Here is an 18,337-nt window from a genome sequence, read left to right as displayed (position 1 = left end):
CAGCACTTTTTATAACCCTTATTGGGCGCGAAAAAAGAGACTTGGCATTGGTTAGGGTTGTGGCTTTAGTTTATCCAATGAGAATGCAGCTTTGCGATCCTTGCGTCGTGATTGGGCAGAGCTGATTATTGATGTCATTTGAATAGTCACCAATGAGACCTAGGGCTGTAACTTACACCTTATTTGCATAAGGGCTTCTATATAAAAAGGGCAAGCCGCGCTTTGCGGCTACTATTTGTCTTCCGCTGTCTGTCTCCAGCGCGTCCGGTGTCCTCCCGACCATGCCCGAGCCCGCCAAGTCCGCCCCCGCCCCGAAGAAGGGCTCCAAGAAGGCGGTGACCAAGGCGCAGAAGAAGGACGGCAAGAAGCGCAAGCGCAGCCGCAAGGAGAGCTACTCGGTGTACGTGTACAAGGTGCTGAAGCAGGTGCACCCCGACACGGGCATCTCGTCCAAGGCCATGGGCATCATGAACTCGTTCGTCAACGACATCTTCGAGCGCATCGCGGGCGAGGCGTCGCGCCTGGCGCATTACAACAAGCGCTCGACCATCACGTCCCGGGAGATCCAGACGGCCGTGCGCCTGCTGCTGCCCGGCGAGCTGGCCAAGCACGCCGTGTCCGAGGGCACCAAGGCCGTCACCAAGTACACCAGCTCCAAGTGAACTTGCCAAGTAAGCGTCTTGTTACCCAACCCCAAAGGCTCTTTTCAGAGCCACCCACATGGCCACTAAGAGAGCTGTGATCAAACACTAACTTTGCATGGTGAAGTTTGCAAAGTATCCTGCCTGAAAATAGCCTACCTTAGAAAAACCACTGCACATGTAGGAATTCGTAGCTTCCCCCCCCCCCCCGCCCTCTTTAATGGCAGTAAGATACTTAGGAACTGAAGGTGATATAAAGCTCTGCCGGCTTTCCTGTGCCAAATGATAATGCCTATTGCTCTATACTTGGGAGTCTTCAATGAAACTATGCTGTTTCGCGTCTCCTTGCTGTTGGTCTTAATTGATGTGACTTAACCTTTATAGGTGGCTGGTGGCTTGTAGTCAGCAGTCAGGATCCACCTACTGATCAAAATTCCTGGCTTACTTGTCTCCAGGGAGGCGGGACTGAAGGCAAGTAGGAGGGGCAGAGAAGTGAGGTGTAACGGCAGGAAGGACGCCATTGAACTTGGCATACTTAGTCTCCCAATAGGGAACCTTCCTGTACCAGATTCTCAGGCAGTCTGTAGGCTGGGAAATTCCACTCTAAGCCCTTCATTCATGAACTTTGCTCCAGGCAAAAGTTTTGAGGTGAAAAAAGCGCGTTCTCCACTTGTTTATTCAAGTCTAAGGCGTGAGGTATGCTTTTTTCATTAAAAACATGGGAAAGCACAGAGAAACTTTGTTACAAAGGACACAAAGACCTGTATAATTTTGGATAAAATGTTACGTGATTTAGATACAAAGTTACTTGGCATTAAGGGCCTCGTGATCTAAAATCTGCACTTTTCTTTGACACTTGGGAAGAAAGCTAAAGGTCTATCTGGCACCATGCAGGCCCCCATTTGAACACAGCTCTGGCTGCGGAACTTGGAAAGAGTTTCTAGAAATGGTGTGGCTCTGACTTAAGGTGGAAGTGCAAAATACAAGACAGTGGCAGATGCTTGTCACTAGCTAAACTCTAAGCTTTCCTGAGTCAACAACTGAAACTGGATTTTGATTCGGTCCTATGTGCCTATTGAGCCTGCTCGAGGACTGAAGGTCCAATTCAGACTGACCACTTAACTGTTAATGAACCAGGTTACCCCAGAAATGTGCAGGTTCATTATTACCAGGCTGACTACAAAGTGTTTTGTTTTGTTTTGTTTTTCCCTGTGTCTTCTCCCCTTTTTTTCTTATATAAATTCTGGTTTGCCTATGTTGGATGAAAATAATTCTGTAGCTTGTTCTCCCCTCTATACAAGTGAAGGGCAGGCTAATCATGAACTACTTGACCATTTATTTATTTTTTTAAATGTTTTATTTATTTTTAGGAGAGAGAAAGAGAGACAGCGTGAGCAGGGGAGGGTCAGAGAGAGAGGGAGTCACAGACTGAAACAGGCTCCAGGCTCTGAACTGGCCCGACGCGGGGCTCGAACCCACGATCCGTGAGATCATGACCCAAGCGAAAGTCGGACGCCCAACCGACTAAGCCACCCAGGCGCCCCGCTTGACCATTTATTTCTGAAGATTACACCAGGATGTAAGTCCTACCATAGGAATCAATTGAAATGTGTGACCTGGAAATGTACCTTGTCAAGCCCTAGACAGTTTGGAGTTTTATGCTCCTGCATGTTGAAATGTATTCTTGCCTAAAGTTGTTTCTTATTTTGGGTCTTTTTCTGATTGCACTGTGCAGATTGGGAGCACATTAATGGTTCTATGTCAGATCAGGAAGAGATTAGTTGGTGGCAGAGGACAGGGAACCTGAAGTCTAGTTCATTTGTTAACCTTGCTGGGGTCGATTGTGTTTGTCTGATATTTGCTCTGATATCCTCTGGCCTTTGAGAACACATGAGCAGGAAGTTGGTGTTTTCTTTACTGTGATCCTCTGGGCTTGGTGTTTTATGTTTGTATGCTGTGCATTCCTGAAACGAAAGACGAGTCTCTTTCATCTTTTGAAGACATTCTTTTCTTGTGTTTGCTCATTAAATCTCCAGAGAGTTATCAGTATCTGCAAAAATAGCATTCCTGCTTCAAAGATACTGCATATATAAAACGGCAATCTCTAATCACTTTTGACTTTAATAAAGTGGTTGGGCCTTGCCGGAGACTAATGACAGAAAGAACAAATTAACCAAATCTCCAGCCTACAAAGGCCCGTGTCTTGCTAAGCAGAAGCCTCTGAAGTTTATGATTGAACAGTGCCAAATTGTCGCTCCAGGTTCTTTAAGGTTAGAGAGCAGAGAGAAGGAACATGGTATTATAAATCAGACTACTGAGTCAGACCGACAGTGAAGGCTTCCAATACCCTCTTCCAACAAATGCTTAATAGTTTCTAAATCTTAATGTGTTTATTGTGAGGCCTATGGCACTGGAAATGAGAATTTCCTACAAAACTTAGAAGCATCTCAGAGAATTTACTTCTATGCTCAGCAATGGTATTTGCTGAGGGATCTCTGGTCTTAATTACATTTGCTTCTTAGTTAAGCTTGTATTTTGTTGCGTTGTGTTTTTCAAACCAATCAATGTGCTTAAGTCTGTGGCTCTGGTTTTACCTGCTTTAACTTTCATTCCAGTTTCACAATTAGCTCCTCTAAGCTGCACAACGATTGAGAATATTTTCTGTTTTGTGAATACAAGTAACTTTGAGCAAGTGGCCTACTCTCTCTACCTCAGCAAGAAATTAATAAATTACCAACTAAACTTCAATTTTCTTTCTTTTTTTTTTTTTATTTATTTCTAGGAGAGAGAGAGACAGCGTGAGCAGGGGAGGGTCAGAGAGAGAGGGAGACACAGACTGAAACGGGCTCCAGGCTCTGAGCTGTCAGCACAGAGCCCGACGTGGGGCTCGATCCCACGAACCGCGAGATCATGACCTAAGCGAAAGTCGGACGCTTAACCGACTAAGCCACCCAGGCGCCCCTAAACTTCAATTTTCAATGCCTTATATAAGAATAAAAAACACAGTTTAAAGTAAGAGAAACCAGGAGCTAGAGAGTATAATGCTAAATGAAATAAGTCTGTCAGAAAAAGACAAATGCCATATGATTTCACGCATATGTGGAATTTAAGAAACAAAACGAACGAAGGGAAAAAAGAGAGAAAGAGGCAAACCAAGAAATAGATTCTTAACTCTAGAGAACATGTTGACAGAGTTGTCAGAGAGGAAGCTTGGAGGGGGAATATCTTAAATAGGTGATAGGGAGTAAGGATGCACTTGTGATGAGCACGGGGTGATGTGGGGGTGTCCAATCACTCTCTCACACACCTGAAACAAATATTACACTGTATGTTAACTAACTGGAATTTATTTTTTTATTTTTTATTTTTTTTAGAGTTTTTTGTACACTTTTTTTTTTAATGTTTTATTTATTTCTAGGAGAGAGAGAGAGACAGCGTGAGCAGGGGAGGGTCAGAGAGAGAGGGAGTCACAGACTGAAACAGGCTCCAGGCTCTGAGCTGGCAGTCAGCACAGAGCCCGATGCGGGGCTCGAACCCACATACCGCGAGATCATGACCTAAGCGAAAGTCGGACGCTTAACCGACTAAGCCACCCAGGCGCCCCAATGGAATTTAAATAAAAATGTAAAAAAAAATAAAGAGAAACTCAAATCAGAATAAAAGTTCTCTCGGTGTTTTAAATGTGCTATCCCTTTAAACTATAACTCGGAGAAAACAGGAATGTTGAACTGTGAATTTAATGGATGGTTTTAGTTAAGAGGTTATAGGATAAGAAACAAAACAGGACTTCTCTATTATTTTTGAACAACGTAACATTTTTAGCTCATGACATGTAATTTTATAGGAAAATATCACATATTTTTAATCTAGGTAACTTTTGGGATACATTCACTGGATTACCAGTTTTGCTTTAGAAATGGTTGTATGTCTTTTTCTTTGTTATTGTCATGATGGAAAAGTAACATTCGCATGATATTCTAGTTCATATAAGTCTAGGGTTTATTTTCTTAAAAAAAAAGGAAACAACCCTAATTAATATGAATTTATTAAATTCTTCCAGTTGGTTTACTGGTTAGAAGAGTTAAGATCACTTTATTTTATTTAAAATTACACATCTGTAAATTATACAATGAATTAAATTAAATCATAATAGATAATATTTTTAAAACAGTTAATGTTTATAGTGTTGCATACAAATCACAAAAACTCTGGGTCAGCTTAAATGCTGAATTCACAATCTATAGGTAACTGTAAGAATTTCAACATATATTAAATTGAGTATTTTAATGCCTACTCTTTGAAGACCGGGACAATTTCTGAATTAGTGGGTACAGAATATGCATCCGTAAAAACAGTTTGACCTATGCAAGGCCCTTATTTTTACATGGTTGAGAATGACCTTAGATTAACAAGTTAGAGAGCATGTAGATGTCACAGGAGAATGGAAGTAGATATATACACTTGTTTTTGTCACTTTAAGTTTGTAAAAGTGAATGTCATGTGTACCCGTGGGGCCAGTGGCCCAGCAGGTTGGGACGGCTCCCAGTTTCCTCATGCCTACCAGGGAACACAATCGCCTGCTTTTTCGTCCCTTTTTTTTTTTTTTTTAATGGTTATTTATTTTTGAGAGAGAGAGAAAGACAGAGCATGATCAAGGGAGGGGCAGAGAGAGACACACACAAAGAATCGCAAGCAGGCTTCTGGCTCCAGGCTCCTCACTGTCAGCAACAAGGCCGACACAGACCCCGACACGGGACTCAAACCTACAAACGGTCAGATCATGACCTGAGCCGAAGTCAGATGCTTAGCTGACTGAGCCACCCAGGTACCCCACACCTGCTTCTTTTAAGGGCTGTTATTAACACACAGAATTCTGATTCTATTAAGTATTAGAGCTACAGAGAGACACAAATATGCACACAACCTCATGGCTATGTTTAGTGTGTTTATTTATTAGGAAGTTGTTACAGTTTGTTAAGGTAGTAAATTCAGTTTAATATGTGTTTTATTCATGCTGATTAAATATACTTTAGAGTGAAGTTAAAGGCTTTGAATTGTTCATTATATGAATTCATCATTATATTTATCTATGGTATGGCTATATCTAAACACATGTACAGGAAGGTTTACTAGGATTCGTTAAAAATACAAAAAACAGGGGCGCCTGGGTGGCTTAGTCGGTTTAGCGTCCGACTTTCGCTTAGGTCATGATCTCGCTGTTTGTGGGTTCGAGCCCTGCGTCGGGCTCTGTGCTGACTGCCAGCTCAGAGCCTGGAGCCTGCTTCAGATTCTGTGTCTCCCTCTCTCTCTGACCCTCCGTGCTCACGCTGTCTCTCTCTCCTAGAAATAAATAAAACATTAAAAAAAAAACAAAAACAAAAACAAAAAACACTACAAGAAAGAGAAGAATTCAGCGTTCAAGTGGAACTTTCAATATATTGTGTTTTTGCCAAACGTGAGATAATTTTTAACAAAAGTGCTTCACATCAAAGAACTTGCTACCATCACTTTGTGCTGTATCTTACAAGTCACTCTGAAATATGACTGCAACCATTTTCCCATTTTTATATCCCTATGATTTATGTTTACATCTTAATGTAAGAACCAGTTTTCTCTGACATTTTTATTTTTTACCTATCCGAGATTCAAGCTCTGAATACAAAATAGTAAAACCATTAAGATTTCTTTTACACCAAAAAATATCTCTGGCCTTGCTTGATAGCCATTGGATAACCAATGATTTATTTCAACAACTTACTGAAAGGAGGGATGATAAAATAATGAGATGTGTTAGGTATTTTTCAATTATTGACTACCAACTCACTGCTCTGTCTGCATTTTTTATATAATTCCTAAAATATTTTTCCTTTTTAAAAAAATTTTAAAATGTTTGTTTACTTTTGAGAGAGAGAGACAGAGAGAGAGACAGTATGAGTAGGGGAGGGGCAGAGAGAAGGAGACATAGAATCTGAAGAAGACTCCAGGCTCTGAGCTGTCAGCAAGGAGCCTGATGTGGGACTTGAACTCACAAGCCGAAAGATCATGACCCGACCTGAAGTCAGATGCTTAACCGATTGAGCATCCAACCATCCCAAATTTCTGAATTTTTCAATCTAAACCCAGCTTCCCAACCTCCTGCTGATGAGAGTAAATTGTATAACTTTGTAAAACTATTCTCACACTAAGCTCATTTTATGCCAGTTTGTCTGATGTCCTACCATAATTACAATTTGACCTATTATGTGGCAATTAATTGTTTCTGAAGTATAATCCAAGTAGATTTTTACTGTTATGTCTTAACTAAACTGTTCTATACAGTCAATAACGCAGTCTGCTTAATAGCTCAGATATGAGAATGTCATTTCGCTCAAGGCTTAAGAGTCGACAGCTTTACTTATGGTAGATATGCCTGTGGGCGTTCATTTGCTTTCACTTGTATGAAAACAAGGAGTTTCTAACTTGTTCAAATGGCTCAGCCAGTATTGCAGCAGGATTCGGGGGAGGATAGTTACTCATGAGAGGAAAAGGAGGAACTTAAGAAAATCTGAGTAGTTACAATTAAAGGTAATGCTAAAGAAAATACCCCAACTGCAGTGGGAAAAGCAGCTGTTAAAGTTTTAATCACCATCAATACTTTAACACAATCTTCTAGTTTGATTTCTAAAAATAAAAGCAAATATAACCAGCCCCTCAATAAAAATGAACTATCACAGGGGCACCTGGGTGGCTCAGTTGGTTAAGCCCCCGACTCGGCTCAGGTCATGGCCTCTTGGTTCATGAGTTCAAGCCCTATGTCGGGCTCTGTGCTGACAGCTCAGAGCCTGGACCTGCTTCGGATTCTGTGTCTCCTTCTCTCTCTGCCCCTCCTGCTTGCTCTCTGTCTCTATCTCTCTCTCAAAAATAAACATTAAAAAAAATTAAAAACTGATGATCACAAATCTTTTATGCTGCTTATATAGTCCAACCATCTCCAGACTTTATAGTCATAACAAGAAATATCTCCCACAACAGACACAAACCAGTTGAAATTTTACAAATATGTTGTTTGGGCCAAAGACATGACAAGTGATTGAATCTCACCTTATTTATAATTAATATAAATTGCAAAAGTATAAAGGTGGGGCAATGCTTCAACCCCCACCTCCAGAACCACGTTAATGAATCAATTTCATGTTATTGTTAAAGTTTATAGATTTTTTTTCCCACATGGTAATACCTTTACTACTTATGGATGATAAAAATGAGATCATAGGTAAAATCACATCTGTTCAATCATCCCCTATCTGCCGAGAAGATAAAACAAGAGAATTTAAAGTAAAATTTGCCCCAAATAACGTAAACTTAATTTTTCCCCTGATAATAATGATAATGTGTCCACACCTGAAGATTCTCATAAATTCTTATTATTTGAGACTGTACCAAAGATCCATGTGACTTGGTTTCTCTTCTCTTTTGACGTGTTTTGCTTTGGGGTGTTCTGACATTGTCAGATATTATGAATAACTAATGTTATTCACTATCATAATTGAACAAATGGGAGTTACCTTTGAAGAGAAGATGTCCCCAGACACATTTCTACCAAATACACTATTAAAGACTATATGTAAAGAGACTCAAAGAATGTCAGCTTTAGAGTGTGATGGTGAGCTAGTTGCAACATCTGTCACCCTGCTGGTCTCCGGGTTGATTTGGCTGGTCTGGCTGGTGTCCCCTTCCTCCCTCTCCGCTCCATGTGCGTCCCACTCAGGGCTGCTCTAGGTTGAAGAGGATGAGCCTCCCAGATCCAGGAGGGCCATTCTGTGGTCTAAGGTAGAGGAGGAAGTTCTGTGCTGTCCTGCTAGAACCTCCAAACAAGCTCTCAGGGTCCATTTGTAGGAGGAAGTAGGGGAGTCAAGCTTCCATGATTCCAGACACATCCAAATGAGGCCCTGCGTGTGGCAGTCTGTCTGTCCAAAATATAAAATAGAATAAAATAGAGTAGAATACAATACAGTACAATAAAATAATATAAAATAAATTAATGTAAAATAAAATAAAATAGAAATGTCAACTTTTACCAATGGTGGAAAGGGCTATCTGCAGTACTTTTAACTAAAAATATTGCTTTTATGCTCCAGGACAGATGGATATTTGATTCTCAGTGCAGACATATTTAGAATTTCACCACTTTGGTATAAATTCCCATTGGAAACACAATCTGAGACTCACTGAACGCTCTCCAGAATTCTGAAAGTAGGAAGCTTTCTCTTGAGATTCTACAGATCAAGAGGAGGTCTAGAGTAGACTGCTTCTTTCTTCTTCTTCCTCTCTGCTTTGTCTTTTTCTCCAGTATCAGTCTTTCCAACAATTCAGTTTTGGATTTGGTCTTCCTCAGTATTGAATAGAATAGGATAGAATAGAATAGAATAGAATAGAATAGAATAGAATAGAATAGAATAGAACAGAATAGATTCCTCAGAGCTTAGACCTCCAGACCTTGACTAAAATTTTCTAAACAAGAATGAGTGCTTTGCAGTTTACTTCTGACTATGGCTCAAATTACAATTGACACAATAATCAGGAAAAATGATTCATGTTAAACTAAAATACATCAAAATGATCTTTGAGAACTCTTCTAAATAAGACAAGCCAATTAAATACTTGGAGACTATATGGACTTCAAATACTTCTTGTTATATTTGTGACTGCCTTCATACATTTTTTGACCAAAGTGGAGGAATTGAGAAATTCCTTTGCCAGCAACGGTGGCGATATGACCTTCTCAAGATGGCAGAGCGGACTGAGGGCTGGAGGAATCTGCCGTGCAGAGACAGCCTGCTTCACAGACCATCTCAAGAGTTTTGGAAGAATCGCTAATTATTTTCTTTGAAAGTCCTCCTTGCTCTATGTAAGAACAGATTGTCCAGACTAAAAATAATGCACAAACATGACACCCTGTTTTTATTCTGCAGGCTTTTCTCCCCCCTTTCTGTTAGAGAATCATCTTTTTTAAATTTTGTTGAGGGAAATGAATGTATTATTTGACATCCTGTACACAGGAAAAGAGCAGGCTAATAATTACTTAAATGTTTCAGTTACTGCTTAAGAAACCTACCACTCTGAGCCTCTGGGTGGTAATAATTACTTGCTCATGAAGATGGGGTGAGGGCTAAATGAAACACCAAATATAACATATTTGTGTCAGGAACAGTATTGTGCTAGTAAAATAGCTCCATGGTGAAAAAGCATAGTGACTAGAGAGGGAACATTCAGGTTCGGCCCCCAGCTCACTACTTATTAGCTGTGAGACTGAGGCAAATCCTCATTTCATCTGTGTGCCTCAGTGTCCTCATTTGTGTCTTTTTTGCTAATTAATTTTTTTTTTTTATTTTTAAGTAGGCTCCATGCCCAATATGAGGCTTGAACTCATGACCCCGAGATCAAGAGTCACATGATCTACTAACTGAGCCAGCCAGGCACCCTGTCCTCATTTGTGTCTTAAGGGTGCTGGTAATAGCACCTACCTCCTAGCTGTTTGTGGAGATTAAAGATCTTTACTGCATAGAAAGCACCGTGAAGAGTGCCTGGCACATGGTAGGTGCTCGGCGTCTGCTGATATTTGACAAATTTCAGTTATAGCCTTTTTTATACCCCTAAAGGGACCTAAGGCAGCTTATGACTATCTTCATAACAGCCAGTGTTTCCTAAATCATGGGAATTTCACAAGTGATTTGATATAAAAAGAATACCAACTGATTCCACCGTCTTTACCTTGGTCCAGCAGGTTGAAAAAGAATGCAGTCCCCCCGTCCCACACTTAATGGCCTTTCTGGTCCTGTTCCTAAGGGCATAAAGAATGATACCTACATTTGTCTTGATTCTTCCAGATTTGGAAGGGTGTGTAGATTCAGCACTTTGCTAAGTAGTCCCAGCTGTCTTAAATTAAAAGGCATTAAATATTGTCTTTTCCAAACTTTCACTCTGGGCAATCCTGGATGACTAAGCAGAAAAAGAAATTGGGCCGAATACACATCTGCCTGTGACCTTTCCTGCAAGATATTCTAGACTCTGATGAAAATTTCTAGTCTCTGACAATCAACTTGACATATCTTCAAGCACTGTGGGTTTGTCATAATTTAAGGAGAAGAGAGTAAATCTGGAAAACGAGCTGAGTGAGGAAGAGGAAGGCTTTGGTTGGCTCAGTTGGAGACTTTGGTAGCAGTTTGTACTGGAGTGAATGAAAGGCCTGCTTCATCTCGCTGTGGTTATTGGTGGTGTCAGATGTCCCACTGTGGGCTCTGACAGGACCGGGGAACACCAATGAGGGTGCTTGTCTCATTGATGAGCAGCCAGACGTACCTAGAGGAGGGATAGTGGTGCGAAACCTTGACCTCATCACTTAACAGGCCGAAATTTGTTTTCTGACTCTATCAAGGGCTCCAAGTAAAAGAACTGGATTCAAAAGCAACAAGGATAAACCTTTGTTCTCATTCTTCTTTTCTCCCTCCTCTCCTCACTTTCTCCTTTATTTTCTTTTCCCTTATTTTTCTTTTCACTTCTTTTCTAGGTTATTTATTATTGGCCCAAACTCAGCTGTGGGACAACATATAAAAATAAAAACATTGAAGATGAAAATGTATCCCTTTTACTACTGGACTTGCTTAAATAGCCGTGGCGAGAGGTATTGGGCGCTAGGCTTAAAAACACGCACACATTTGGGCTTTAATGCACTGAAATAAATATAGTTTTTACAGTTGAGAAAAATAAATAAAATTGGGTGTTTAAGAATGGTACAGAGGTGGGGCGTCTGGGTGGCTTAGTCGGTTAAGCGTCCGACTTTCACTTAGGTCATGATCTCGCAGTTCGTGGGTTCGGGCCCTGCGTCGGGCTCTGTGCTGACTGCCAGCTCAGAGCCTGGAGCCTGTTTCAGTCTGTGACTCCCTCTCTCTCTGACCCTCCCCTGCTCACGCTGTCTCTCTCACTCATAGAAATAAAAAAAAAAAAAATTAAAAAAAAATTAAAAAAAAAAAAAAAGAATGGTACAGAGGTGCTGCAGGTTCTCAGATCACGCGTGGAAGGAAAGCTGCTTCCCTCGAGGTGGGTCAGTGATACCGGGCCAGCATGAGGGTAAGGGCTCTGGGAGGGTGTGGGGAGAGTGCTCAGGGGTCCTGATTCTAAGGGTCAGAGATGGCATTTGGTCCACTCAGTTCTAAACATACGTAAGACTGAGTGGACTGGAAATTTTTCCTGTATGTGTGTGTGTGTTTAGAGCATATCTGTCTATATCTATATCTATATCCATATCCATATCCATATATCTATATCTATACATTTGGGGCATACATATGCTTTTACATTTGTATATATATTTAGAGCTTATATATCCATATATGCGTGTGTGTGTATGTATTTAGAGCAGTTTTAGTTGTATGACAAAATTGAGAGGGAGGTGCAGATTTCCCATACACCCCCAGTCCCCACATGCATAGCCTCCCACATGAGCAGCATCCGTTCACCAAAGTGGCTTTTTTTTGGGATGACCCTACACGGGCACATGACGATCCCGCAAGGATCACAGTTTGCCACTGCGGTTCTCTCTTGGTGTTGGACATTCTATGGGCTCGGACAAACGTATAATAACATATATGCATCACTGTAATATCATACAGAGGCTTTTCACTTCCCTAAAATGACCAGAAGTTTTAACCAGTGGGAACTGAGGGTAAGGAGCAGTGGGGCCTCTGTCTGGCGGGCATGTGCACTGAGGCACCATGGGTGGTCTGGAAAGCGCCTGAAGGAGACCGTTATTTTACCTTCAGATTCTCCAGATGCATGAAACGCACTTTGTCAGGTCCTTCTTCTGCCCGGTGACTGGGCCCTCCCCTCCCCTCCCCTCTCTTTTGCGTCTGTATTGCACACCTGCTCTCCCAGCTGCCCGCCTCCCACATATGGCGGGCCTCTGTCTTTAGATTTTTCTTCTTCCTTCTTGCACAGAAACTCCTACCCACCGTCATCCCGCAGGCGTCTTCTGGCCCGTCGTCCCCTATCGGTTTGGTGTGATCACTGCACCGTTTGTGCTAAGTTGTGGCCGTTGTCTAGCTCTTGTCCAACAGGCGCTGAGCTCTGGCGGGGTCACCACGGTGTCTCGGGGGCTGGCACGGGCCGCGTGCACAAGTGACTGAATGAATCAATTCCTTCACTAATTGTTGTGTTATGCCCACTGTGTCCCAAGTTCCCGTGTGCATGTATCAGTGAACAAAATCACAAAATCCCTTCCCTTGAATAGCTAGGACTCAGGTAAAATTGAAAAACATAATAAAGAACCCAAATATCTGGTGTGTTAGAAAGCTGTGTCATCAAAAAAAAGCGAAAAAAAAAAAACCAAAATAAACAAAACAAAACAAAACAACAAAGGCAGGATGAAGGCATGAAGCCAATGAGGCGGGGCTGCAGTGATGAACAGGGAATGGGCTCTGAGAAGGCGGCCCCAGTGTGCGCCGGGCTTGACGGGGGACCAGATCCATGATCAAGGTGCTACTATGGACAGCAATGTTGAGTCGGCTTCATGAGAAAAGCCTGGGTCAAAACAAGGTCTGTTCTACGAAACGGATCCCCAAAACCTAGTGGCTAACCCCAATGGAAATGTGTCCGTCTGCTACACAATGTTGCACAGTGTCCTGTCACAATGAGGGGATGGCGCTTGGCCTTTCTGGGACTGTTTCCTTCTGCCTTGTGTCTCAGGTGTCCCTGGTCTTAGAGATCTCTGCTGGAGCCCGGACATCCAGCCTGCTGACAGAAAAAGGAGCGTTTCCTGGCCCAGGCCCGGGGTGGGGGGTGGGGGTGGCACATGTTATTCTGTCCACATTATTTTGATTAGAGGACCACTCTCTAGCTAAGGGAGCCATCGTCAGTGACTGTCTCTCTGGAAAGGATCACGGTCACTGCCATCTTGGAGCTTGCATCATGGCTGTAGAAGACAGACAATAGACAATAGTTATTAGATGTAATTACATAGGATGTGAGAAGGGAGTAGACACTGTGGGGAGGGAAAGGTGGGCCAGGTGTGGCAGTGCCTGTAAGTTTCTTATGTCCCCTAATTAAAATGCTTACTAGGACAATAGTTGCTAACACTGGGGTAGCACTTAGCCAGGCACCATTCTAAACCTTTGCTCTGTTAACTCGGTGAATTCCCAAGTAATAAAATGTTAGCTGGAAAGCGCATGGGGAGGAGGAACCAGTGATTAAGAAAGCGAGAGAAATCAAAGTCCACCGTTCTACCTCTAGAGTGTTTCGAGAACCCGCCCCTCCTTCTCTGGTTCCAGAGTCAGTGTGCTCATTCGGGTGTGAGCTGGAAAGATTATGTGTGAGTGTGAGTGTGAGCTCCCAGAGAGAGAGCCGTGTTTCCCTCCAGCGCAGGCCTGAAATCTGGAGTCTTTTCATCGGGGTTTAAAACAACATGTAGCACTAGTCATTGTTAAGACCATGACATCGGGAGGGACGGTGAGTCCGTGAAATGCACTGTCAGGACATCAGAGGTCACTCCTTGAGTCAGCAGACGATGGTTAGTGGTGTGTGGGGGCGACTGCCCCTCACCAGCTAGAGAGAGAACTGCCTTTCCCTGTCTGTCCCACCCCCCCATCCCCTCCGCCGGGGGCGCCCACCCCACACTCCCACCTGGCTCTGCTTCAGGCAAATCTTTCCTAAAACTTACCTGAATGTGACTGTGATGGCCCTTTTACAAGTCCACACAAAACGTGCAGCCAAGTCCCTGTCTTTGTCAAGTGAACTGGTCGCCCGGGTGTTGCTGTGTCCAGCATGGGTTACAGTTATGAGTGGTTAGATCTGCCAGGTGTGTGAACACTTGTCGCGGAAGCCGTTTCTCCCCACCGCATGGAGGTGTCTTGTCAGTCCGCAGGCATTGAAGGGGCTCCCTAACAAGGGAGCCCCACAGACATCTTCCTGCGTGGGGTTTGACGCCTGTGGAGGATAAACCCAGGTTTGCCTTTGCTTGTTGGTCAGGAGGAGGAGGAAAAATGCATTTTACAGCATCCCGAGAAACAGACCGAGCATTGATTTGGGTACATTTCCGTTAGATGTGTTTCATTTGCCTCACTTACAAGCTGCTGGGGGAGGACTTCGTGTGCTAGCAGCCCAGTGGGATGAACCCCTGGGAGAAGGGTGGCTTCTGGGGACAGTTTCAGCTGCTCCGCGTGGGAACAGCACACCTGAACTCTAACCTGTGGCCATGCAAGGGCCTTCCTCGTCCCTCACCGGCAACTCCCCTCCAACACCCCATCTTAGACGACCCCCACTACCTGGTCTTTGTCACCGTGTTACCTTTGGGAAAAACCCTAACATGACAAATTCTTACTCGTCCTTCAAGACTTAGCTCAAATGTAACTTAGGAGACACTGACTAGACCATATTCACCTTTATTTAAGAGTCTACACAGACTCCCGTGCTAGAGGGTGTGAGTTTACCACAGAGAGTCGCCACCAACAGCTGTGTCAACTCAAGTACAATGTCAGGTATCTGATGAATTATAGAAATGAACTGATCAATCTCTCTCTTTTCACAGGAGGAGCCTACAGGTTTTAGACATCTTTTCCCACCACTGGCCACTGCTAAACACCATGACATCTCATGCATAAAACGAGTGACACTGCAAGAAGATACATGGAAATACTTTTAATGATCATGGAAGGCTCAGTAAGAACCTGGCTAAAATATTTGTTTTCTGAGTATAAAAATATTAAGTGTTTATTGTAGAAATTTGTAAAAAGAAAAATATATAAAGAAGAAATTAAAATAACTCCTGGTTTCTCCTTTTTTTTTTCAAAAAAAATTTTTAATGTTTATTTTTGAGAGAGAGAGAGCATGCGTGGAGGAGGGGCAGAGAGAGAGGGAGACACAGAATCTGAAGCAGGCTCCAGGCTCTGAGCTGTCAGCACAGAGTCCGATGCAGGGTTTGAACTCACAGACCAGGAGACCATGACCTAACCTGAAGTCAGACAGCTGAACCTACTGAGTCACCCAGGTGCCTTGGTATCTCCTTTTAATATGTATATGACAAATATGTATAGATGAATATGAATATATATGATGCACCTATAACATATATCATATGCAAATTTAGGTATCATACCATAGATACATATATATAATTTTCTAAGTAATATGCTTAGAAACACAATTTTTAAAAATGTTTATTTACTTTTGAGAGAGAGAGGGAGAGAGGACACAGGTAAGGGAGGGACAGAGAGAGAAGGAGACAGAGGATCCAAAGCAGAGTCCATGCTGACAGCGGATAGCCTGATGTGGGGCTTAAACTTATGACCTGTGACCTGAGCTGAAGCCACATGCTTAACTGACTGAGCCACCCAGGTGCCCCTAGAAATACAATTTTTTATGGATATATCATTCCTTGGGTGATTAGTCCTCTGTGATTGGCTATTTAGATTGAGTTCCATTCTTATGCATTATAGATCATACAGATGATCTTCGTGTGAATATGTGATTATCTCCTTAGGATAGACTTCTAGAAATAGAAATACTAAATCACGAGGTCATAGCATTTTTTAAAGGCTCTTAATACATACATTGTCAAATTGCCATCTAGAAGGAGCATTCCAATTTATAATCCCAACATACTTTTTACACTGTGAATTTTTTTAAAGCATTGTTAACCTGACAGAGACCCCCCAAATAATTGAAATGTCAATCTCCCTCATTATTAGAATACTTTCTCCCCATGTTTTCATTAGCCATTATCCTGTAAGGCATGGACTGCACCAGATAATGCTCATGACCACAATTATCCCACTGGAAGCCACCATATGTAGAATAAGCAGGCTCTTTGGTTATGATCAAAAACTAGTGTTCATCAGTCAGGTGACTTCCCTGCCCAGGACTGTGCTAGAATAATGAACTGCATTTGGCTGTGTGTAACTGAAAGTACTTTTACCTACATTGCCTCTTTAGAGGCTCTAACTGCTCTGTGAGGTACTGTGAATTGAATTATGTCCTCCCCCAGAATTCATGTTAAAGCCCTACCTCCCAATGGAACTCTATCTGGAGGTGGGGCTTCAGCAGCCATTTAAGATGAAAGAAGCTATAAAAGTGAGGTCCTAATCCAAGAAGATTGGTGGCCTTACTGGAACGGGAGGAGGGAAAGCTAACTCTCCTGGCGTGCGCGCACCAACAAAACAAAAAAAAAAAAAAAAAAAAGCCATTTGAGGACAGAGCAAGAAGGCAGCCATCTATAGGCTTGGAAAAGAGCTGTCACCAGAATTCGGCCACGCTGACAGTCGGATCTTGGATCATAGTCTCCAGAGCTACGAGGACATACATTTCTATTTTTTAAGCCACCCAATCTACAGCATTTTGTCCTGGTAGCCCGAGGAGACTAAGACAGTGTCGCTGCTGTGACATACGGACAAGGGGAGTGAGTAAGACCAGGAGAAATAAAGTTATATTTGGCCAAGGTTGTCGAGAGTCAGAAACTGGCAAGGTGGGAGAACCCACTGATCCTTATTTCAAGGCCAGGGCTCCTCTGCTCCATAAGCAGACAGGAGTCTGAGAATGTCAAGAGCCACGTGTCTCTAGAGCCAACATTAGACTAAGACTTGTCACCAGGAGATGAATGCTTAATCTCAAATAAATACGCTCTGATCACTCACTTATGAAAAGCATTGCATTTCATGCAAAACTACAATGAAAATTGTGTGCAAGACCATGTGTACCTATACAGTGGTTAGAGATATAAAGCCTAATGCTCTCCTTACAGCACTGAGGTTTGTATGTGTGGTGAGGCAGGCTTTCACACGGGTTCTAGAGTAGTGCCTTGGACAGCTAACTAAACTGGAAAGATATATATTGTAAAATGTTTATTATTTTTAATAAAGGAAAGATAGTAGACAAAGGTGGAAATTAGATGGACCATATGTCCATCCATCCATTCAGAGGGTCTGCAAGGATGAGCCACTCCCACATACCAGGCGCTGTTATGGAAAGGGTGGGTAGTGTGCATGGTAGACAAAAGTCCCAGGTCCGTGAGGCTGGCATGCTCATGGGAAGGTAGTATCTACCGAATCAATATTTGTATATCAGTTATGGGTGCTCTGGTCTGCATTTCAAAGAAACCCGTCTACGGTACGTTAGTTAGAAAGAGATTTGTGTTTCCCAGTCAGCAGGAGGTCTAGGGTGGTTTGTCAGGAGCCCTGGGGAGCTGTCAATGTCACCCAAGTACACAGGCTTCTCTGACCCTGTGTGGTCAGCCATGCAGTTTCCACCTCCATGTAGGTTTCAACCTCTCAGCCGTCTTTAGCTCCTCTGGAGGGCGAATCTATGCACCGGGCTGGAAGAAGGGGTGAGATCAAGGGGAAATAGGCAGGTGTCATCTGAGTCTACTGGATTAGTATCCAGAAGTTAAAAAAAAAAAAAATGACTTTCTACTTTTTTTCTGGCGATTCCATATTCTGTATTAAGGTGCGACAGAAAATTCACCCCAAGTTCTAATGCCTGGACTTTCAAAGACTGGCTCATTAGCATCTATGTGGCTTAGGAGAATCATTTCAGTCACGTAGTACAAAGGTTCAGGACAGAAGTCTGTATGCGTGTCATTCACAACTTACGAACCAGCACGATGTAAGCACTTGCTTGGGCTTACATGAAATAGCTGAGAGGCGAGGTCGCAGTGTCTGGAAGAACAGAAATCA

The 18,337-nt window shown here is 42.7% G+C and overlaps 1 protein-coding gene across 1 annotated transcript; it reads left to right on the top strand.

The window, feature by feature from the left end:
- The first annotated feature begins 229 nt into the window (after positions 1-229).
- On the top strand, positions 230-15,397 carry LOC120248804 (histone H2B type 1-C/E/F/G/I). The gene is made up of 2 exons (XM_039257286.1): positions 230-671; positions 15,199-15,397. Exon 1 carries the CDS (start codon positions 282-284, stop codon positions 660-662), a length of 381 nt encoding a protein of 126 aa, XP_039113217.1. The 5' UTR covers positions 230-281; the 3' UTR covers positions 663-671; positions 15,199-15,397.
- The last annotated feature ends 2,940 nt before the right edge of the window (positions 15,398-18,337 follow it).

The sequence above is a fragment of the Hyaena hyaena genome, unplaced genomic scaffold (assembly GCF_003009895.1).
Source record: "Hyaena hyaena isolate Hyena2069 unplaced genomic scaffold, ASM300989v1 scaffold_614, whole genome shotgun sequence".
Lineage (NCBI taxonomy): Eukaryota > Metazoa > Chordata > Mammalia > Carnivora > Hyaenidae > Hyaena > Hyaena hyaena.
The sequence above is the reverse complement of the archived record's forward strand: the minus strand, read 5'-3'. Positions and strand labels throughout refer to the sequence as shown.

What these genes read in the sequence shown, in the direction of transcription:
- LOC120248804 (XM_039257286.1), top strand. Translation starts at nt 282, where the DNA reads ATGCCCGAGCCCGCCAAGTCCGCCCCCGCCCCGAAGAAGGGCTCCAAG.